Below are 24,994 nucleotides of genomic sequence, written 5' to 3' on the forward strand. Positions count from 1 at the left end.
TTTTATTTTTTTCTATCTTATTTTCATAAAAAAAATATGAATCACTATGATATTATTGTTGAGTTTGAAAGATTAGATTGCAATGAATAATATTGTTGGTATTGTTCTTGATTTTGAATATATTGTTGACGATGAATTTTTAAATTTGAATATTATGTTGTGTTGTGTTGTTATTGATGGATTGAAATAGATAGATGTGGAAAGAAGAATAGTTGATAGTTGGTGGGAATAAGGATGGTGGTGGTGGTGAATGTGGAGTTAGAGTAAGAAAAAAATATAAGGGTATTTTTGTTTATAAAAAGTCAAAAGGATGATTTTAATATCAAATGAAATGTTGAGGATGATTTTAAAATAAAAATAAGGTCAGAAATAAATTTGATTTTGACTATAAACTTTAGGAATCAAAACAGTACTTATCCCTTTTTGGTGACTTAAATAAACTAAACAAAAGAAAAAAAAAAAGAAAAACAAATGAACTACTTAAATAGAGGGACAGTCCCGTTTAAAATTATTCTTAAACTCCTCCCAAGAAAAAGGAAGCTCTACATGATGAAGTTGTAACCTCATTGCCATTTTTGCCATGGTGTCAGCCACCATGTTTGCATCTCTCATAATCAAACGAAAGTCAACACGCTAATTTCAATGCATGATATCCTTATTTTGAGCAACAACAGATCAATAAACCCAAAACCATTTTAGTGATTAGTAACAAGATTAAACACTTCCACATAATCCGTCTCACAAATAACATCTCATTAACCCACATCCCAGGGTAAGAGGTATCTTCTCCAAATAGCAAATAATTCCCCTTGAAGAATATTATTACTCCCAATCATTTCCAAACACCTCTTTGCTAACTCCCATTACAATATCTAATAATACAAACAAAACCAACACTATCACCCGAATTAGGATAACTAACATCACAATTAATCTTGAAAATATCATTGGATGTGGGATTCCAAAAACCATTTAGAATAGAGAGAAGGGACATACGTTGTAATTCAAAAATATTCCTAAACTCCATTTCTGAAGCTAATACCAGACAAATAACTTTTTCGAGAGGCCAAGTCTCATGAGGATTAAAGATGTCATTATTCCTTACTCGCCATATCCACCAAAATCCTGAAAAGAACTTAAACGGATGTTCTTTGCTATGATACAAGAACCAGTTCTTCAAATCTAAAGGATGACAAGAAATATCCAACCTATGTCATATAAGCTGAGTTTTTGGACAATTTCAAATACAATGTAAAATCGATTCCTGCCTAAAAGGACATCTTAGACACCTATCCGATGATGATATCCCTCTTCTGAAGCGAAAACTTGCAGTAGGAAGAGCCTCCTTAAGATACAGCCAAGCAAAAAATTTGTGTTTTTCCGGAACAAGTTGGCGCCAAAGCCAATTCTCCCGCTCCTCCTAACCAAACATGTGCTTACACAACCACAAGTAACCATTGCGTGAGTTATAGACTTTGGCAGCAGACTCAGACCAATACCAACCCACTTTCGGACCTGCTTGCACATCTGGATTGTAAGATAGAATATTACCTTTCAGATTTTGAGACAAAGAAAAATAAAGAGTATCCAAATTCCACCTACCAACCAACCAGATATCCTGTATCCGGATGTTCGAATAAGAAATGTGAATATAATCCATTTCATTAGATAACTGCCCTTTTCTCTTCCAGTTAGAAAACTAAAAATTCTGGTTTAAATCCCCGTACACCAAACAAACTATTTCTTCAACACTTCTGAAGCCTTGCAAAGACTCCTCCAAATGAGAGAGCTCTTGTTCTTAGGACAACCAAAAAAATAATTATTAAATAATGATTATTTGATTAAAATATTAGAGAATTATTGTTTTGAAATTATTTTATTTATATTAAATTTTAAATCTTAAATTTTAATGTTTTAATCTTAAATTATAAATTATAACTTTAGATCTTAAATCTTAAAAAAGGGCTTTAGATTAATTTGGATTAATTTAATAGTTAGTTCACTAGTTCGATTAAACAAGTATTTTAGAGTTTGAATTTCGTCTTATATATGCAGTAATTTACTGGCCAATGCAAACCCCTAAATAAAGTTCCGATTCGTGGCGTATCATACTATGTGACTAGAAGATACCGTTGTGAAAAACCAAAATTAAAAATATTAAGTTTGTGTTTATTTTTAGAGACTGGGATTGAGATTAGAGATTGAGATTCAATATTGTGTTTGGTAGTTTAGAACTAAAATTTCAATTTTAAGACATAAAATTTCAATCCCTTTAGTAACCCTAGAAAGTGGGGACATAAGAGATTGAAATTTTATAACATGTCCTTTTTTAAAAATATCCTTATTCAATTTTTTAAATTCTAAATCTATCCCGTCTCTATATTTATCTTAAACTAAACATAATACTATGACTTAACTCAGTACAGTATATTTTATACTAAACACAATATAGAGACGATTGTTGTCTCGTACTCTCTATCTCCTAGTCTCAATTTCAGTTTTTAAGTTGCAAACGTAGCCTAATTAACTAAAAGTTGGATTTTTATAGGATAAAAAGAATAAATTATAAAAAATGCATCCGAATAATTTTATCGTTGACAAAAATATACCCAAATTTTGTTATTGATAAAGATATCCTCAAATAATTTTAAAATGCGATAAAAATTTTCAAAAAGAATATTATTTTTTTGTAAATAACAAATAACTTTTATATTTTATAAATCGTTGTATTTGATCCAAAATTTTATAGGAATATTTAGATAACTATTTAAAAAATACATACACAAAATTGGCTAAAAATTTGATCTTTATATTTTTTATTTTTTAAAAATATTATTGATTGTTGATAAAAAAAATTATAAAAAATATATATTTAACAAAAAATTATTAAATTTTAAAAACAAAAATATTTTATTTTTTCAATGAAACTTATAAAAATTTATTAAAATATTTATTTAATCTTTAATATTTTTATTTTATTTTAAATTATTTAAAAATATTTTATAAATAACAAAATTTGAATGACAAAATTATTTGGTTGTATTTTTAGTGATTTGCCGGATAAAAATTAAAGTCGCGTTAAGGTAAATGGGAGGATTGAGAGGTGAAATATGTTTTCCATAATAAATTAATAATCAATCAAATGGGGATTCTTTCTACCGAGAGAGTGCAAAGAGCAAGCAGAAGACGCCGGTAACAGCGGTGGCTCTCTCTTCTCTATCAAAGGGTCTCTTTCATTTCACCCTTCTTCTCCCCTTTTACTTTTCCCGCACCCCCATTTTCCCTTTTGACCTTTGACCCAACCCAACCCAACCCAGCCCTCCACATTCCGCAACTCCTTTCTTCCTTCCTTCTTCAATATCAATTTCCCTTCGTTTTCGACCACCAATACACAAAAATAAATTTCAAAATAAAAAGAAAACCAAAACTACCATTCTTTTATTTCTCTTGTTATTATTGTTATTACTATAATTTTCAAACAATACATTTTTTTTTTGTTATTTCGCTTCCCTTTGAATTCTCCTCATTCTGTTGAACCGATCCCATCCATTCCTGCGTTTGTTTCTTCTTTTAGAAGGTAAATCAACTAGCTTGCTAATCTCTTACGATTCTTTTTTTTTTTTGTATTTCTTTAGTTTCTATCTTTTCTTTCTTCTGTCTCTTCTTCAATTTTTCTTGTTAACTTAGCAGATCTGGATTCTTCAGCGAAGCATGTTTCGTAGGACTTAGGATTTAGGAGCTCTTTCTTTCTTTTTCGTGGTTTGATTCCTTCCTCCTTTTTTGGGGGTACGTAGTTGGGTTATTCATTTGACACATTGTGATAGTTTATGGATCTGGAATATTGAGAGATGTTAAAGGGAAGCATAATTGCATTGTTTCTCTACGAATTTGTGCCCATTAATGAATGTATTTACTCAGGTTCATGCACAATTTTGGTATATCGCATGTCATGTTTTTTGTGGTTTCAGCGTTTAATATGGAATTAGTAGCTAGAAACTGCTTTTTTTTTTTTTTGGCGATTTCATTAGCTTCACTAATTTAATAATTTTGCTCATAGATTTAGCCCTGTAACTTTATTTTATCTAATAAAGTTCTTACCTATTGATTATCTGCACTTAACTCTATAAAGACATGATTTAATTAATTCCTTGCATTTTTGGTTCAGGTGACATAAGACTGTTGTCTACACCAAGTTAGGTTCTGAAACTGGCCTACTTGGAGGAACCAGCATCTGCTAGACAGCATTCCTCAATTTCTGCTGCATGTAGGCTCTCCTTCAAGTTGCCACATCTTTTTATACATGGGGAAGTGGATTGTTGGTGCTTTCATCAACCTTTTTGGTAGCCTTGCTATAAACTTTGGCACCAATCTTCTTAAATTAGGGCATAACGAGGTAAGTGACATGTTCTTGGGTGTGTTTCATTCTTTTGTTTAATGAGTTGGGAAATTTCATTTTGCAAATGTATGATGTTAAGAGATTTTAGCAGTTGTAATAAGTAAACCTCTTGACTATTAAGTTGGAGTGTTAAAACTGAGGTTATATTTCCATTCTAATTGCCTTTGTTTTTCCTTTTCATTATATATGGCATTTTTTATCACCTATATTAGCCTACTTACTAGATAATATTTTAATATGTAAACACGCTCAGAGAAATATCAAATATGTTAATACCTAATACTATTTTTATTATATCAAATTACTTATTTACTTTGGAAGGATGAAGTGGTTGGGCTGTATGTTTTGCAGAGAGAAAAACATTCAGTAATTGGAGGCGACGGGACAAGTGGAAAGCTGCCTCTTAAGCCTATTATACACTTTCAGATTTGGAGAGTTGGTATAGACTTTTACATTTGTATATAGATTTTTCACCTTCTACCTCAGGTGGCTGATTTCTTGTTTTGATTGCATTCATATTTCTTGCTATGCAGGTATCTTACTTTTCATTCTTGGAAATTGCTTGAACTTCATTTCCTTTGGATATGCTGCTCAGGTACATTGCCTATGATTTTACTGGGATTCATGGCCAAGCATTTGAAGTAATTTTATCATAGCTTGCAGTAGTTTCATACTGTTATGCTTGGCTAGTATAAATTTTGATGGATGCATTTCCTTTCCTTTAATTGCATATTCTTCTCTTTTGTGTGCAGTCACTTCTTGCTGCCCTTGGATCTGTTCAGTTTGTTTCTAACATTGCATTTGCTTATTTTGTCTTGAACAAATTGGTAACTGTCAGGTATGCGGTATGCTAATTGTTAATTGAGAACACTGTTTCCGTTTTTGGCCTATCATCATCCTTGTTTAGTCTCTTCCAATTACTCGATCTTCGACTTCTTAACAGGGTATTGGTTGCCACTGCCTTCATTGTTCTTGGCAATGTTTTTCTAGTTGCTTTTGGCAATCACCAATCACCTGGTACGTATTTATTCCCTAGTGCAACTAAATCTGTGCAACGGTGTCTTTGAAAAAGTAATAAAAATTATGCTGCTGACAGATAGTGCTCTAGTATCAATTAATTTCTGCAATTGGATAATGGATACTTGAGTTGGCTGTAGCAACATACTACCTAATTCAGGATATTGATTTATCTAAATACACCTAACTTATGGCATGTTAAATGTTAAATGTAGGAAGTGGCATGTGTCTTAACGGAAATATCCATTCAAAATATCAGTGTTCTTCGTGCTTGTTGATCTATAAGATTTAATATATGCCAAAATCTCCAATTGTATGTTATGATATAATAAGTATTTGTTTAACCAAGATCTTACAATGTTGTAAGCTGATACATTGTAAACTACTTTCATTTCAGTTTATACACCAGAGGAGTTAGCAGATAAATATACCTTTTAGTTTTGGTCTTAGTTATTGCCTTGCATCACTTCATTTACAGGTGATAAATGATATTTCATTGTTATTACTTGTTAGGTTAAACAATCAATTGGCTTGTTTCTGAGTATCGTGTGAATTATGTAGGAGAGGAGAACTGCTTTCTGTATCAGGACATAACCTTAGACCTTATTGGCACATGCTTCTACCTTTCTCCTATGCGATAGTTTCAGGTGCTGTAGGTTCATGTTCAGTGCTGTTTGCAAAATCTCTGTGAGTTAGCAATTCAACATTTTATTGTGCTCTATGAATGGGTAGCCGCTTTTCCTTTTGTCTAACATTGATGCTTAATTTTGTGGCAGGTCGAACCTCCTTCGACTTGCCATGTCTGGCGGTTATCAGTTACACAGCTGGTTCACATATTCAATGCTTCTTTTATTCCTCAGTACAGCTGGGTTTTGGGTAAGGGCTAATAATTGCATGCAATGACAGTGGGAGACCTGTGATAGCTATTTATAAACATGAGTGCTGACTTACTCTATTTTTGTGTGTGCAGATGACCAGGTTGAACGAAGGACTGTCCTTGTTTGATGCAATCCTTATTGTTCCCATGTTTCAGATAGCTTGGACTTTCTTCTCCATCTGTACAGGAATTATTTACTTTCAAGAGTATCAGGTACTTTACCTCTGTCTTATACAGATGATTTGAGCGTGGGGCTAATGGATGCTGACCATCCTCATCAAAATTCTGTTTTAAGTAACATTATTGAATTAAATTTGGGAAGATAAATAAGGTCATATAATATGGAAGCTCTGGGTTATTGATGAACTGGGATGATGGATCTAAATTTTCTCAGTGCTTTTAGCTTCCTGCAATGTGTCATTTAGTTTAATAGTTTTCGAAAATCTGGTTTGAAAGTTCCATCTAATGGTGAGATATGTACCCAATAGTTAGTCATCTGACATCTTCTGGACTACTGCAGTTTGTGGACTAGAATATGATGAATATTGATGTGTTTGAACTTTGCATAGCGAATTTGTCTCATGCAAAGTTTATTCTCTGAAAACAGGTATTTGATGCATTAAGGACAACGATGTTTATACTAGGAATGACTTGTGTATTCGTCGGCATTTCTTTGTTGGCACCTGATGATTCAAAAGGTAATTATAATGTTTTGATGGTTATACAATGGTTCAAAGTATGCAGAATTAAACTCCTTTTCTTTTTTTAGGTGGTGAGGCCAAAGATAGTTCTTTGGATTCGATGGCAACCTCTGGAATTGCAACGGAATCAAACAGGTATAAATAAGCCCTCATGAACTCTTGTTGATGGGATAAGGGAGGAAAGGGGGGTGTAGGGCTAGTGTGGTACCACGATTGACTAATAATGTAAACCATTTATCATATATCTTCTTCCCTAACTTTAAGGATCTTTGGGAAGACCACTGTGAGTGAAGTTCTAGTTGATCATATCATGTTAGTCTAACGGGTTGTTTGTGATCCCTTCCAGAAACCTAACTCACATACAACCCTCCTTAGGCTCTAGAACATTCCCAACTAAATGAAATCTCTGGCATGGAATATTGACCTGGTTAAGACAGCTTTTAGTGCATTTTCTTTTAATCATCCAAGAAGTTGTTGGCACAATGTGTATCATTCCTGTATTTTCTTTCCCTTGATTTGGCCATAATCTTCTAGATTGAGTTGCGAAATTTGATATTGTTTATTTGTTACAGGTTGGTAGCGACTCAGGAAGAAGCACAAAACACAGAATCAAGATCATTTGTAAAAGGAACGCTGATGAAGATTTCAAGCATGCTAGTCAAAGCCAAGGTATTGGTAATTGCATTAGCATTCACCTTTTATAAACTTAATCAGTTTTGATATGGAACACAATCTGAGCTTGTCTTCCCATGCAGAATACTTGTGCAATGTCTCTTGGGTTTGGGGAGGATACAATTCAGGCATCTTCAGTTCTTGTGATGCCAATGATGTCATCGAGAATGACCGGATTCAGAGGTGGTGGTATCGAGCGAGCGAGGTTTTTGTCGATGAGAAGTTGGAGCAAGGTCCCCAAAGAGGAAGGCGAGGAATTGCTTGGAACTAGCCACGCTCTCCCGGAGAGTCCTTGATAGTGGTAGTTATAGGATAACCCATGGCCACGATATTTGTTTCTTATAGTTTGTCTTCGCCACGTTTTGTAATATTTGGAGGCGCTTAGATCTAAAGCCAATTAGAATTCAATTATTTGCTCTACCGAGCATTCATGTAAAATCACCCAAGAAAAAAAATGCACCCAAAACAAGATTGTTTCAACTTGTATATTGTATATTGCTGCTTGTATAATGAAAAGAAAATAAAATCAGAGTGAGATCGAACTGTGATTAGTTAGCAGTTTTACTTTCCACAGTATACCCAACTCAAAATGTACGAACACCACACCTTCCGATCAATTCGTTGATGGTATTAAAGGGGATTAACATGATACGAAAGAGATTTGAATTACTTTTGGAAAGAAGCAATAGGAATACATGAATTGAATAGTAATAATTGAATTGATTTTTAAGTTAACTAATTAAGCAAGTAATTATATAATTGTTAAATAATAATTAGTTTAGAAGAAAAACTAAATTGAGATTATAACATTTTTTTAATAGCCGGTGAAAGACAGAGAGACTTCCATATAAACGGTGTCTCTATAGACATAATATACGATAGAGTTTAATGACATAGAGAGTCTTTAGACATAATATACGATAGAGTTTAATGACATCGTTTGATTCATGTAGCGAATGACATCTAGAGAGAGAAGACTTTTTTGTTGTTGTTGTTGGTGTTGTTTTTTAGGATATTAACTTATTATGGAGCACCATCCAAAAGAGTCTTAACTCGTAAGCATGGACAAAAGAGACAGGTTAGTTAAAAGGGAACTGAGTAGAAGAGTGGTAGTTTGTTCGAGGAAGGTGCTTCTCTCTGGAAATATCTCCGCGTACTACATTCAACAATTCAAGTTACACCTTCCATTCAAACCCAAAAAAATCCAATTCCAGCCCAAACCAAGAAAAATTATATAAAACAAAGGAACAACCCACATTCCCAACGCTAATAATAATCTCCAACAAAAAAAAAAAGAAGAAGAAAGAAACATGCATCGAAAGGAAGCTGTTCCAACCATGGAGCTGAAACTAATCTCTTGCAACGATCTAAAGGCATTCAACTTCTTCCAGAAACTCACCCTATACGCCGTCGTTTGGATCGAGAGCGACGACCCCAACAGGACCCTCAAAGAAAGCCAGAGTCAACAGCAGCGGACTAGAACCGACAGAGAAGCCGATGGCGACGGAGCTAACCCGGAGTGGCACCACGACGCCATCTTCGACCTGGCGTGGATTACGCCCTCGCTTCTAGAAGGTTCCGAGGGCCTCTTCTTCCGCTTCGAGTTCCGCCACGACGGTACTCTCCTCGGCGACAAGCTTATCGGTGAATGCCGCGTCCCCGTGGCTGATCTCGTCCGCGACGCCGCCAAATCTGACGCGGCGAGCTCTGTTAGCTACCAGGTTCGGTCCGGCGAGGGAAAACCTAACGGGATCTTCAATTTTTCGTATCGATTGAAAGGGACTGGGGATAGGTATGAGTCGTCACAGATTTTGGATGGGAGAATTTCTGGTTACCCTGTGTTGGATCCACAGGATTTTAATCCCAACCATTCGTTGGTGCAGTATCCTCCGATGACGACAACGACGACGGCGATTGGGAGCGCGTGTTGCTATCCGACGGTGGGTTCGGGAGGGGCCTATTCTCCGTCTGCGGCGGTGGTACGGGGGGTGCGCTTGTAACTGTCCGCCACCTCCGCCTCCGCCTATGCCGCCGTATCCGTATCCGTATCCGCCTCCGGTAGCGCACGGAGGATCCTATTACCCGCCCGTTGAGCATGTGGTCCATCATCCTCATCCGTGGGCTTCTTCAGGCCCAAGTTTCGAAAACAGGTGGTAAGGAAAATGGGCCGGAATAATAGTGGGCCGAAGTGTGTGTATAGTTTTTGTATCCAAATTTTTGGCGATACTATGATTTGATGATATTTGGAAGTTAGATTTTATTTTTTTTTTGTTTTTTTAGGGGTAAAAAAGATAGATTAACCAAAATAAAAGATATTCATGTAGACTCTGGGCTGTTTATATTTGGTATATAACCTTGGTTGGTTGGTAAGAATTCTAAGGTTAATTTATGCTTTCTAATTTCTACAAAAAATGCTATTTAAAATGTTATTTGTATATCAATTTCAGTCGCAGGATAAAAATACGGTAAAATAGTGCATACGGATACGGTAAATAATGCCACGCACTTGAAAAACAGAACTAAAGTTGCGAGCACTTGAAAAACAGAACTAAAGTTGCGAGAACCGAATCGATTATTGAATCGGTCAAGTAACTAGTTTAAAGATTCAATGGTTTAACCGAAATTAAATCGAGATCGAACCGATTTAATTAAATATATAATAAAATCATTAAAAATTTAATATAGAATTTTAAATATTCAAATTTAATATTTTCTAAACTAATAAAATTTTAAAATTTACCATTTCACATAGTGATGTGTTCATATTTTATCACTAAGAATTCATAATAAATGAGAAGAATTTTTGTGATATATAAAACAAAGAAATGAATTCAAAAACTTGAAATTGAGAACATAATTGTTGAGAATTAATACACATTGATTATATTATTTTGAACTAAAAATTGAATCACACTTCCATATTCAAAGTATGCACATTATATATATGAAAGCTATTGACCTGAAACAGAATAACAAACTAATAATCAAGAGTTTACCTGCTCTTCTTTCACTCTTTCTTAAACTAAATCTTGTTCTATTATATTTATATTCTCAATACTAATCAAGTATTCAACAAAAATTTATATTCCAAAAACTTCTAAGCATCCAAAGCCAAAGAATTCAAAAACCCAAAAAACAAAAACAAAAAAGCAAAGATCATAAGCATCACCAAGTAAACTAACACAAGTGTTCATTATTAGCTAAGATCAATTATTTGGTATTCTTCAACTCGATTAAGACATTCTCATATAAAGCACACTGTTAAGGAAACTAACATTAAGTCATATATGCTACTAAGCAAACTTAACACAGTTCATATGACTTAGAATTCCACATCCCCAAAAGAATAATAGAGTAAAGTTTCAGGACTTTTCAACAATTTTCTAGTCCACTTTAGTTGAGGCTATGTATTTCGCAACTTTGGCACCACGAGCAAGCTTATCAGTTTTTTCGTCTGGGATTTCAACTGAAAACTCTTCTTCCAGTGTCAAATCAGAGCTAGATCTAGTTGAAGAGCACAAGTATCTCAATTGTATATTGACACATTCATTCCCAACAAAGTATCACCAGCAAACTTAACAAAACTTAGAAATCAGAATTAATATAACAAACCAAATTTTTAAGGTTTACTAATTTTACTCGGAAACAAGCCAACAACTAGTAAATTAAATCAGAATTTAAAAAAAAAGCACAAAAATAACTCAGAAAATTACCAATAATTAACCCAGAAGTCAGAACAAAACAACATCAATCCATCCCTATTAATAATAATGAACAATGAAGAAAATTAACTCCGCCGGTGACAGTGACTAAGCTACGAGAAAGAGAGAAAGAACAGAGACGAAGCAGAAAAATGCCGACGAGAAGCAAATGTGCGTGAGCGACGGCGATGAGAGCAGTCCACGACTGAGTTGAGGCGTGCCGGTGAGAGCCATAAGCGAACCAAACTTAACAAAAACAAAAAAATCAGCAACTCAGGGCCACCGACGATGACTGGCTTGACATTTGAGAGGGCCAAGCAGACCTTCGAAAGGGATGTCCCTGTAGGCAGCGAGAGTGGCGGAGGTTGGCACGCGTTCTGGAACTTGAAGATGGCTGCAGCTCTGATAGGGTTTCGTGAGTGTGTTTGTGAGAGAGAACTGAGAAGAGGTGCTCTCTGCCTCTCTGGTTTCGTTTCTTTTTTTTTTTAATATATATAGTAGCGAACATGGATGCCGAAAAACCCAGTCGGTTCATATGGTTCGCCGGTTAATCACTGGTTCAGTCGGTTTTTCCGCAGGTTTTTTGCAGTTCAAGTTTTAGCATCAACTGAATTGGCTAAATGACCGGTTTCTGGTTAATCCGGTCGAACCGACCGGTCCAGTCTGATTTTCAAAACCTTGAACAGAACCCACCTAGTTTCTTCATCACGTCATTGCTCTCATCTTCTTCGATCGCTCGATTTCTTCTCTTCTCGGTGTAGCGGTTCTCTGCACCTCACTCTCTACTTTCTTCTTTTTTTTCACATAGCGCTTCACTCTGCTCTTCGATGGTGCCATTGCTCTTTACTCCTCACTTTCTTTTCTTTTCTGCACAGCGCTCCACTCTTGTGTTCTTAGAGCCATTTATCAGTGAGTTATTTTGAAGGTATTATGTTGCTTTATTTTGGTTCTTCTTATCTTTGGGTTTTGATCCCATTTTTATTGGTCAGATTAAGAAAATTGCTGTTTATTGAAGTAATGTCAGAATTCAATTGAATCCACAAGTTCGAATGACGAGGTTTGTGCTGTGTTAAATTCTTATGTTGTTAAATTTTGATTCCTGATTTAATTTTAATTGTTTTTGATTTGTTACTTTTCTGATATGTTAATTATGAGATTTTTTATTTTTTATCCATTATCAGTAATCAAACACCTTTCAACTTATTTTTAAGAGTTTAATTAACCATGTTTTAGGTTGTTCTAATCATAGGAATGACATTTTCTTATATAGACAAAACTTTTTATACCAATTATGCATAGAGGGTTAACTTTTCGTAGAATATAAAAACTGTTAAGTGGAATCAAAATAGAAAGATTACATATCAAATCTTGGTATGTTCTAGAGCTGGTTATCGAAGATAAAAAATTAATCCACTAAAAAAGACAAATCTAACTTTCGAACAAAATTGTAAAGCTAGGATAATTGTAAAGAAGGATAAGAAGCTAGAATATGTGTTAATTTCTATGAATATTCAGTATAACCATGTTGTTAGTCATAGCATGGCAAAGACGTTGAAAAAGAACAAGGAACTAAACTTGCATGCCAAACGGATAGCTGAGATCAATCATGAAAGTGGTATTACAATGAGAAACACCTATCAGAGTTTAGCAACTGCTGCTGGCCATGACAAATCGAATTTTATTGGAAAAGATCTTCGAAATCATATAGCAAAAAGTGTCAAGTCATACAAGAAGAGGAGAATGTGCAATTATTAATGCATTATTTTCATAGGAAATAGCAGCAAAAGCACAACTTCTTTTATGAAGTTAAATTGGATGAGCAACATCGCATAGAGCATGCTTTTTAGGCCGATGCTAGAAGCCGTGCTGCTTATAAGCACTTTGGTGACGTTGTGAGCTTTGATACGACATACCAAAGAAATAGGCACGGCACTACAATTATATATTTCAAGTTAATTATATGTACTCTTGTTTTTGCATGTGTTTGATGTATAAGGAGAGGTAGAATAGAATGCATTTGCTGCTACTTTGTATGATATCTTGAGTTTGATTGTTTTATTTACTCAGTTTAATTATACTGTGCAGGATTTTTGCAGCATGTTTGATTATAGTATGATATGGATTCTTGAGTTTGATTGTTACTTTGACGACTATAATTGGATTCTTAATTTTATTATAGATATGATATATCTTTTGCCTCATTTGTTGAGGGTTAATTACCATGGCCAATCAGTGTTACTTGGTTACACTCTTTTTTCATGCGAAGAAGAGAGCTATTTTATTTGGTTATTTGATTGTTGGATACAATATAAGTGGAAAACCACCTATTGGCATATTGATGGATCAATGGAAAGCTATGCAAATTGCGATTGAAAAATCCTTGCCGATGACACAATATTAATAGTGTATTTTGCATATCTTGAAGAAAATTCCAGAAAAATTAGGAGCATACAAGAAATCTAAAGAGATTAGTGCTAAAATGAGACATTGTGTAGGAGTCTAGGTATAATAAGGTATTTGAGAGTTTTTAGATTGATTTTCTCAATAAATTCAATTTGCATGATAATAATTGGTTAGCTGGTATTTTATGAGTTTGATTATCTTATATCTGTTGTTTGATTATTTATCTTTTATTATTCAATATGCCTTACAAGTTTGATTTTGCACATTTCATATTTTCATATTTGTATGAAAAATGTTACAAGTGGATCTCTATTTTTTTCAGCAACAATTTTTGGACAAGTATGAGTAGCACTCAAAGGAGTGAAAGTATGCATGCATTTATGAAGGGTTATCTAACCTCAAAGAACAATTTGCAACAATTTATAATGCAATATGACAATTGTCTTACAAATAAAGCCCTAAAAGAACATGAATTGGATGTTACTACTTTTAATACCATTATCCCTTGTGCTACTGCCTCTCTCCTATTGAGAAACAATTTCAAAAGGAATATACTCATGACATGTTTAGTGAGTTTCAAAAAGAGTTTAGGATAAAAACTAATTGCATTACAACAAAAGAACATGAGGAGAAATATATTGTCACTTACAAGGACAGAAAATATTGAGTATGATGATAAGATGTTTGATTCTATGTATGAGGTGTTGTTTGATTCCTCAACTTCAGATGTTTGTTTCCAATGCCATCATTTTTAGTAAAAAAGAAAATGTTATGCTACCATAATTTTGCTGTCCTTGGTCTTGAAAGAGTGAAAAAATTGTCAAATAACTATATTCAAGATTGGTGGAAGAAAATTTTAAAGCACAAGCACAGTATCACAAAGTCTAGCATAAACTTCATGCTAATGTGCTCACTCTCTTTTATAACATTGTAACTGACAATATATCCTTTCTCATGCAGTTACTTCTGCAATGTTGTAAAGTTGATTGCACATCTCATCAATCGTTTTTTTTATTGGCTCTAAATGACTTGGATCATGGCTAGACTTTATGCTATTGTGCTTGCACCTTAAAGTTTTCTTTCACTGATCAAGGATATACTTGTCTGGCAATTTCTTCACTCTTTCAAGACCAAGGCCAAAAGGACTATGACAGCATAACATTCTCTTTGACTAAAAAAGGTGGCATTGACAATAAACTATTGAAGTTGAGGAATCAAACAACACCTCATACATAAAATCAAACATTTTATCATCATGCTCACTCACTTCTATAATCTTGTAAGTAATAATATATCCCTCCTCATGCTCTTTTATTGTAATGCAATTAGCCTTTGTCCTAAACTCCTTTTGAAGCTCACTAAACATACCATGAGTATATTTCTTTTGAAATTGTTTCTCAATAAGAGAGATAGTAGCATAAGGGATAATGGTATTAAATGTAGCAACATCTAATTCATATTCTTTTTGGACTTTATTTATAAGACAATTGTCATATTGCATTACAAATTGTTGCAAATTACTCTAAGGTTAGGTAGCCCTTCATAATGTATGCATGTTTTGAATTTGGATTCTCTAAATTTTAGATTTTCACTTTAGAGAATAAAGTGAGATCTCTCACCATTGAATGCTTTCTCTTTGTCCCACCTATAAAATAAATGGAGATAGATCATATTTTGCCTTATAAAGTAAAATTCAAAATTTAGAGAATCAAAATCCACATGTTTTTACTCATTTGAGTGCTACTCATGCCTATCCAAAAGTTGTTGCTGAGAAAAACAAGGACTCACTTGTAACGTTTTTTTGTATAAACTTGAAAACATGAAATGTGCATAATCAAATTTGTAAGGCATATTGATTAATAAAAGATAAATAATCAAACAGATACAAGATAATCAAACTCAAAAAATACTTGCTAGCTAATTATTATCATGCAAATTGAATCTATTGAGAAAATCAATCCAAAAGCTCTCAAATGCCTCATTAGACATAGACTCCTACACAATGTCTCATCTCAGCAGTAATCTCTTTAGATTGCTTGTATACTCTTAATTTTTCTGAAATTTTTCTTCAAGATATGCCAAATACACTATCGTGTCATCGGCAAGAATTTTTCAATCGCATTTCGCATAGCTTTACATTGATCCGTCAATATGCCAATAGGTGGCTTGCCACTCATACATCGCATCTGACAATCAAATAACCAAATAAAAGAGCTCTCTTCTTCGCATGAAAAAAAGAGTGTAACCAAGTAACATTGATTAACCATGGTGATTAACCCTAACAAATAAGGCAAAAGATATATCATATCTATAATAAAATTGATAATCCAATTATAGTCGTCAAAGTAACAATCAAACTTAGAAATCTATATCATACTATAATCAAACATGATGCTAAAATCATGCACAATATAATCAAATTGAGTAAATAAAACAATCAAATTCAATATATCATGCAAAGTAAGCATTCTATTTTATCTATTCCTATACATAAAAAACATGCAAAAGTAAGGGTACATATAATTAACTTGAAACATATAACTGAGGTGTCATACCTATTTGTTTGGTACGTCGTATCAAAGCTCACAACGTCGCCAAAGCACTCATAAGCAGCACGACTTCTAGCTTCGGCCCAAAAAGCATGCTCTAGGCGATGTTGCTCATCCAATTTGATTTTGCTGCTGCTTCCTATGAAAATACTGCATTAATGATTGCACATCCGCCTCCTCTTGTATAACTTGACACTTTTTACTATATGATTTTCAAGATTTTTTTGGTAAAAATCAATTTGTCATGTCCACCAGCAGCAGTTGCTAAACTCTGATAGGTGTTTCTCATTGTAACACAAGCTTCATCATTGATCTCAGCTATCTGTTTGACATGCAAACTTAGTTTCTTGTTCTTTTTCAAAGTCTTTACCATGTTAGGACTAACAATATAGTTATAATGAATATTCACAGAGGTTAACACATATTCCAACTTCTTATTCCTATTTACAATTATCCTAGCTTTACAATTTTGTCTTCTTTAGTGGATAAATAAAAAACTCATAATTAACGAATCAAAAAATAACAAATAAAAAACACTTAAAATCAAATCCAAAATCAAAATTTAACAACATATGAACTTAACAAAGCACAAACCTCATCAATCGAGCTTGTGGATTTCATTGCAGCAACTTTCTTAATCTGACCAATAAAAATAGAATCAAAGCTCTAAGATAAGAAGAACAAAAATAAATCAACGTAATGCATTCAAAATAAGTCACTGAGAAGAGAAAAGTAAACGGCACTAAGAAGAGAAGAGTGAAACGCTGTGCGTAGAAGAGAAGAAAGTGAAGAGTGAGGAGCAATGGTGCGATCAAAGAGCAGAGTGAAGCGTTGTGCGCAAAAGAGAAGAAAGTGAGGAGTGAGGTGCAGTGGCACAATCGAAGAAGAGGAGAGTGAACCGTTATGCTGAGAAGAGAAAAAACCGCATGGTCAAAAAAGAGGAGAGTAGTGGCACGATAAAGAAACTGGGTGGGTTCTATTTTTCAGGCGCGTCGCATTATTTACCGTACCCATATGTACTATTTTACTGTATTTTTATATAGTGGCTGAAATTGGTTTACAAATGCCATTTTTATATGAAAATATTTATTTATGTATCTAGTAGGACTTAAGTTTTAATCAATAAAATTATATTAGAAGAAAGATGGATGTGCTTTCTCACACCACTTTATCAGCACTATTAAGGATAAAATAACTATGCCAAACATTTCTCTTTTCTATATCACCTAACAAATATGGAAAAGTATATGGAACCAAGAGGTTACCAGCAAAAAACTAAACAAAATCACATTAATTTGTATTAATAATTAATTTTAAATTTTTTAAATTTAAAATTTAAAAAATTTAAATTTGATTAATTAAACCTAATTAAAACCTATAAATATCTTTCTCTTCTCTCTCACATTAACCTACCCACCTCCAATAATCACACACACAAACCTCTCTCTCTCTCACCGTCATGAGTACAAAGATGAACTTCCAGAAGAGGTGATTAGGAAAATCTTGTTGAGGCTTTCAGTGAGGGTCCTCCTACGACTGAGGAGTGTGTGCTGTTCATGGAACTCCCTAATTTCCAGCGATGAATTCATCATGATCCACCTTCAACGCTCAACCCTAACTCAGTGGCCGCCATTGCTGTGTTGGGAGGGATCGGGACGGACAGATGACATCATGCATTGCTCTTCACAATCTCTTATTCTTTATCGCCAGCAGCCAACATTCGTGTCGTATCCAGCTCCTGTGTTTCCGTACCGTCAGTTGCTGAGTTGGATGGACATTGTGGGCAAGTGACACTGTTGCATATGGATCCATACAAAGTGGTTACTGGGGTCCTCATGATGAGTATGTCAATGTATGGGAATCTGACACCGGTGTTCATGCAAATTCCTTGTTTTGTTGTACTGATGAGAAAGAGGTTCCTTGAAGAGACTGCAAACTACACACTTGATCTTAGTCAAAAGGAGTTCTTGAACAATTACAGAAATATAAAAAAAATTCATTTAATATGAAAAAAATATTCGAATACTTAACAAAAGAAATATCCAGTTATATTTTAGCAAAAATAATTAAATATTTATAAAATTTTAAAAAATATGAAATTCTTAAAGAAATAGAGACATTCACATTTGTAATACAAAAAATTCGAAAAATATATAAAAGAACATCCATTTAGTATGAAAAAGAAATATTCTGATATTTAGTAAAAGAAACATCCATATATATTAACTCGTAGAGATTTTGACTTCACCCAAAGGTATTTGACTGGTTTTTTGGCTAACACCCTTTTTAGTTCCCTAGCATTGTTCAACGAATATTAGGGAGACATTAAGAATTAAAAGTTCTTCCTTCATTCGACTAGTTCAACCAACAAGTGAGCATATGGGTGTCCAGAATAAAGTAACATTAATTACAGCTTCAATTCCCCCCGTGAACAAACTAATATGATCTTCAATTCTTTAGTATATTCCCTATAATGTAATTAATTAATATGTTGAGCGTTCAAACGTGAATTCAAACAGCAATGCAATAATATATAAAACTACTATGAAATATCAAGCTAGCTAGGTAGCTTTCAGCCTTTCACTTCCTTTTTAGCATATTCTACATGTTCATACAGATCATCAATTGAGTAACTATTTGAACTTTGAATAACATTATATATCATATGAATAAGAGTTAAAAGACTTATATTATGGTTGTAAACTTTGTAAACATGTAAAATTGCCAATGGCATTTGACAAATAATGTAGGTGCTGGCTGGTGCCTGGTGGGTGGGGTCTCAAAAGACAAAACATTGAATTATTATATGTACTAAATAAGAAAAGAAGGCATAAACATAAGAAAAGTGAAATCTAAAGGTCCCCCACCATCATAAGTCACAACCACAATGATGTAAAGCCCATAGCTGATTTTAGCAGAAAGGGAAATTAAAGGTTCTATAGTACAACGTTCGTTTCTGAATATCCTTTATTATTACACAAAAATACCGTACCATATGTATATAGAAATTTGAAGTATATATAAAGATTGAATTTTATATTATAAAAAGCAAAAACAGAACAAAATATTCAATGATAAAGGACATCACAATTCATAACATATAAAACAAAAATTCATAATAATTTAGACAAACATATATTCCCAGTAACCAATTTCTCATCAGCAAGATCTAGCTATAATCGATGATTAACATTGTTCTGTTTACACATTATTATCTTGGTAATGCAGTAACTGCATGCGGCTTTGAGATCTTAACTGTTCATAGAACCTTCTAATGAAATCCTCAGCTTCATCATCAATAACTCCACCACTACCATTTCCAATTTCTTCATTCTCATCATACTCCAAAGCAGAGTAATTGGATATCCTCACAGTTGAGATCAGCGGCGACGATGAAAGAAGAGGGCTTTTCCTCTCGCCCGGCGCGAAATCAGAACCGTTGATATTATCAAACCTAAAATTGAATGCGTATTCTGGAGTCTTAGGGACCAAAACCACAGCATTAATATTATGATTACTATTACCTTCTTCAAAATCATGATCTTCAAGAACATTAGGGGCATGGATACATGGAAAATTGAAATGGTGCTTGTTGCGCTTTGGCACGGGGTTTGGACTATTGTTACATGAGAATTCATAGTGATCATGCGTAACAACACGCGCCATCATGTTCTTATGATGATGATGGTGATGGAATGACATGAAATTTGCGAGAGATTTTCTGAGGAGTTTCCCTTTCTTCATCATCAGATTCATGTCCATCATCATCTTCCTCTTCGAAACGAATCCCTTCCTTATCATGAAGAACGTGATCCTCAACACGTTCCATAACCTTTTGGTTACAACAGAAGAAGAATGTACTTCCATTGTTTGAAACAAAGGAAAAAAATAGTTCTCGAGAATGGTATTGGAGGGTTTTCTTCCGTTTCTCCGAGGACTAGGTTGGTTTAGACCTCGCAGGAAGAAAAGAAAACCCTGTGTGTGTGAGTGAGAGAGAATGGAAGGTGAATGAATAGAAGAGGTTTATATAGTGGTTGGTGTTATTAATTTTGTTTATAGTTTATCATGAATGATGATGATTAAGTGCTGCAAAAGGCATATGATTCATGCAAGTAAGTCAATTAGGTGGTGTTGCTTTTACAATGGACCAAACAAACGCTCCTCTTCTGCATTCCATTACTATCCGTTTCAACTTTCAAATACATGAATTCATATCGTTTTAAATAATTAATGGGCTTTTAAGGGGAAAATAAAATAACTTAATTGTTAAGTACATCTATTGTAATTTTTTTTTGAAAAATATTAAGTATGAAGAAAATCTCATGCCCTAAGCTGTTCAAGCTGTGATGTTGATGGTTTGATGAATCAGAAAGGATTAAGAGAGGGAGAGAGATAGGTTCTTCTCATTATTGGAGAGAATGAAAAATCCCCTTTTGAAAATATTTGTTGAGTTATTACACCTTATATACTATGTACTTTTTTTTATGTACTCTCACTAAAAAAATAATTACAATGGTAAACCTATTATTGATAAAGAAATAATCTAGGTAACACCCTCCCGCAAGCTAGAATTGTGTAAATCTAACAATCCTAGCTTGGAAACATTGGCAAGAAAAGGACCCGGTGGCAGAGCTTTGGTAAGAAAATCAGCAAGTTGATCATTGGAACGAACTGGCATAAGATGAATGAGACCAGACAAATGCTTTTCACGAACAATGTGGCAGTCCACTTCAATGTGTTTAGTTCTTTCATGAAAAATGGGATTATTGGCAATGTGAATGGCTGACTGGTTGTCACAGAATAGAGTGATAGACTTTTGAAGCGGCAAGCCAATGAAATCCATTAAGAAAGATAACCAACTAGCTTCACAAGTGGCAACAGCAAGAGACCTATATTCAGCTTCTGCAGAGGACTTGGCAACTGTGGTTTGCTTTTTACTCTTCCAGCTAATGAGCGAGTTCCCAAGCATGAAGCAATAACCGGAAATGGAGCGACGAGTATCGGCACAGGTAGCCCAGTCAGCATCGGCAAATCCAGTGAGATGCAGATTAGAAGTAGAGGAGAAGAAGAGACCAGTTGCAGGTCGGCCTTTTAAATATCGGAGTACACGAAAAGCAGCCTGTAGGTGAAAAGTTGTTGCACAGTCCAAAAATGGAAAATGAGTTTCATAAAAAATTACATTTCTGGATATGAAAATTTCCTTTGATTTTAAATCAATAAGTCGAAAACCCTTTGTTCCTAATTTAAAACCAAGAAAAGCTGTTTTTCTGGCTCTTGGGTCTAATTTTGTGTTTCAAATGCCATTTCTTTGCCGCTGCTAATGCTAACATTACTCGTAGGGTAGTCATTTTGACAACTGGACTAAAAGTATCACCATAATCTACTCCTTGCACTTGAGTGAATCCTTTTGCAACTAGTCTCGCTTTGTGCCTTTCTATGGTGCCATCGGGATTGAATTTTACCCGAAAAACCCATTTGCAACCCACAATATTGAATTTTATCTGAAAAATTCATTTGCAACCCACAACCTTCTTGTTTTTTGGGAGTTCAGTGAGACACCAAGTTCTGTTCTGATCTAGAGCTGTCAATTCATCTTGTATTGCCTTTCTCCAACATTCATGTGCAGCCGCTTCCTCATAAGTGCTAGGTTCTTGATTTGAGGTGATGGCTAGAGAAAGTGACTTATATTTCGGGGTTAGTTTATCATATGACAAGTGTTGTGAGATAGGATATAAAGAGTTAGAGTTGGAAACATTGCTAGAGTGAGCTGTGTGGGTTGTCATACAATGATAGTCCTTCAAATAAGCAGGCGGTTTCTTGACTCTTTCAGACTTTCTAGTAATTCAGTCATGTGTGATGTCAGAGTGTTGTGATGCAGGTGCATTATCAGTGTGTGGTGTGGTAATGGGTGCAATGGTGTGTGAGAAAATTGGTGAGTGCATTGAGGTTGAAAAATATTCATTTGAATCTATGAGTGTGGTATGTGTGGGTGATTGCAAATGATGTGTGGATGGTGTATCATATTGAAAAAGATCAATGCATTGTGGAGTACGAATGGGCACTTCAGAAATGTCAGTGCTAGTGGAATGTAAAAATGGAAAATGAGTTTCATAAAAAATTACATTTCTGGATATGAAAATTTCCTTTGATTTTAAATCAATAAGTCGAAAACCCTTTGTTATGTTGCTGCCATTGGTAGAAGTGGGAGGAGTACCCATACTTCTTATAGCATAAATCTTCTGTGTGGCCTTGCTTGTTGCAATGAGAGCAAGCCAATGTAGCTCCACGACCTCTGCAATGGGAGGATCTGTTTGCCATGTTTGCCATTTTGAGAAATCAATGAATCACAGAGTAATAGGGATTCAGATCTTCTTCCTTCCAACTCGTTGATCGGAACAGCTATGTTCACCAAGAAAGAATCTTGCGAAATAGCCTCTCGTCAAACTCTATTGGATGAGTTTGAAGGAAGAGGTAAGAATGGGGGAAAGAAAATGTCGAAAGAAAAATTAGGGATAGAAAGAGAATGGCAAAATTGGATTCGCAACTTTTTTTTTTTTTTTTTTTGATTCACAGCTTGGTTGCTCTCCACACTCACCGCACCATGAAGAAAATCTCATGCCCTAAGCTGTTCAAGCTGTGATGTTGATGGTTTGATGAATCAGAAAGGATTAAGAGAGGGAGAGAGATAGGTTCTTCTCATTATTGGAGAGAATGAAAAATCTCCTTTTGAAAATATTTGTTGAGTTATTACACCTTATATACTATGTACTTTTTTTTATGTACTCTCACTACAAAAATAATTACAATGGTAAACCTATTATTGATAAAGAAATAATCTAGGTAACAAAGTAATCAATATTTTCTTTTATATTTGAGTTAGTACTAATCAATTTTTCAATTTTTTTTTTACTAAAATTATTGATATCTTAGTTTTTTTAAATTGTTTTACATTATATATTGTGGTGGAAGATAGGAAGTCTTACACAGGGTTCTGAAAACCCCTTGAAAAATAGGAAGTTCGATTTGAAATTTTATTGGAATTTCACTTAAAATTTAAAATATTTAAAATATTTTTATAATTTAATTATTTTTTCTTAATTTTTTTTACTTTTTATTTTCGGTGTCTCCCACATTTTAATATTCACTCTTTTTTCTTTCACCATTTTCATTTTCTTATTTTCTCTTTCCTTCAACTCATTTATAATATAATATATACTTTGTTTTGAAAAACTTACTAAAAAAATATCCACATATATAAATTTTATGCGTTTAACTTAGATTAATAATACCAAATGTTTGTCAATACGTCTAAATATTTTAAGGAAAGTGTGTCAATTATGACAACCAACAAAAATTGCATAATTTTATTCTATTTTAATAACATGAATTAGTAGTTATAATTTATCTTTAATAACTATCTTTTTATTATTTACTTACTATATCATTAGACCACTCAACAAGTTGATTCTTGATAGTTTATGTTTATATTTTGTTGTTGGTTTGTCATTGAAATTAAGCATGAAGAACCATTTATTTTTTTACTAAATAAATATATTTATTATTTAAATATAATGTTATATTAATTAATAAAAGATAAAATTATCTATTATAAAAATTTAATTCATTTGATAAATATTTCAAATATTGAAATTCAATTCAATTTTACAATTTTATTAATTTATTCTAAACACCAAATTCAATTCAATTCTAAGCTATTAAAAGTTTTTAAACAAGTCATAAGTCCCTGGTGGGTAACAAGTGGTGTAGTCCCTTCTAATTTCTAAAAGAGAGATTCAAGTTCCTCGCCTTTATATTGTTTATGTGATGTAAATATTTTTTTGCAGAGTAATGTTACATTATTAATAAATATTATTATTTTTGGCAAATAATAATTTATATTCATATTTATAAGAATTTTGTACATAATAAATATATAGTTTTACATAGATAAATTAATTTTGTATACATAAATTAATAAAATTTATTTGTTAAAGATAATTTAATATTTGTATTACTCAAACGATGACAAAAAATATTAAAAATTATTAGTCTCCAATTTTTTTTATTATATTGATATCTAATTAGACACTAATATTAAAATAAAAATGATTTTTATTTAACACACACAAGTATATTGCAAGTTAAACTCAAATTAAAATGCAAAATGCACATTTATTTTGTCTTATATAATCTGAAACAACAAATACTTTTACATCATTAGATAGAATATAAAACTTATTTTATATGAATGATAAGAATAACACTCTGTTTGATAATACAAAATGGTATAGACTCAACATATATAAAAAAATAAATAAGAGTTAATACACATATCACATCTCTAATTAATTAAATGTTTCAATGTGTATGTTGAACTATAGTGGTTGACGTGTTCTAATTCATGTACAGCTAGGACACAACCGTGTTGGAAGAATTATAAATACAAGAAAATGCAGTGGCTCAAACATGGCATGTCCAAAACATTGAACAGAAAATATACATATAAGCTAAAGGACCCCTTTGGCTATGTCCTTTTTCAAAGACCGGAAAATTCAATATATTATTATTATTAGTCATTGGAACAAAAGAAGGAAGCTTCATTTCAATACATAGAATTATTAGCCTTAAAAAAGAAGTCCATTATATAGGAGGCTTGTGATATAGGGGTAGTGCCACCT

At 33.4% G+C, this 24,994-nt stretch overlaps 3 protein-coding genes across 3 annotated transcripts; 2 read left to right on the forward strand and 1 right to left on the reverse strand.

Moving 5' to 3' along the window:
* Positions 1-4,220: 4,220 nt before the first annotated feature.
* On the forward strand, positions 4,221-8,198 carry LOC107494563 (probable magnesium transporter NIPA8). The gene is given in 14 exon segments (XM_016115608.3): positions 4,221-4,393; positions 4,748-4,835; positions 4,930-4,991; positions 5,149-5,234; positions 5,340-5,413; positions 5,811-5,846; positions 5,849-5,891; positions 5,975-6,100; positions 6,190-6,289; positions 6,384-6,503; positions 6,898-6,988; positions 7,060-7,126; positions 7,564-7,660; positions 7,747-8,198. Coding segments are annotated over 14 exon segments (1,296 nt in total). The 5' UTR covers positions 4,221-4,300; the 3' UTR covers positions 7,960-8,198.
* Positions 8,199-8,789: 591 nt separating this feature from the next.
* On the forward strand, positions 8,790-9,663 carry LOC107494564 (protein SRC2). The gene has a single exon (XM_016115609.3). It carries the CDS (start codon positions 8,974-8,976, stop codon positions 9,661-9,663), a length of 690 nt encoding a protein of 229 aa, XP_015971095.1. The 5' UTR covers positions 8,790-8,973.
* A 9,728-nt stretch (positions 9,664-19,391) lies between these two features.
* Positions 19,392-20,327, reverse strand: LOC107494558 (uncharacterized). Its single transcript, XM_016115604.3, has one exon. It carries the CDS (start codon positions 20,181-20,183, stop codon positions 19,518-19,520), a length of 666 nt encoding a protein of 221 aa, XP_015971090.1. The 5' UTR covers positions 20,184-20,327; the 3' UTR covers positions 19,392-19,517.
* Positions 20,328-24,994: the final 4,667 nt, after the last annotated feature.

The sequence above is a fragment of the Arachis duranensis genome, chromosome 6, assembly GCF_000817695.3.
Source record: "Arachis duranensis cultivar V14167 chromosome 6, aradu.V14167.gnm2.J7QH, whole genome shotgun sequence".
Lineage (NCBI taxonomy): Eukaryota > Viridiplantae > Streptophyta > Magnoliopsida > Fabales > Fabaceae > Arachis > Arachis duranensis.

What these genes read in the sequence shown, in the direction of transcription:
- LOC107494564 (XM_016115609.3), top strand. Translation starts at nt 8,974, where the DNA reads ATGCATCGAAAGGAAGCTGTTCCAACCATGGAGCTGAAACTAATCTCT.
- LOC107494558 (XM_016115604.3), bottom strand. Translation starts at nt 20,183, where the DNA reads ATGGAAGTACATTCTTCTTCTGTTGTAACCAAAAGGTTATGGAACGTG.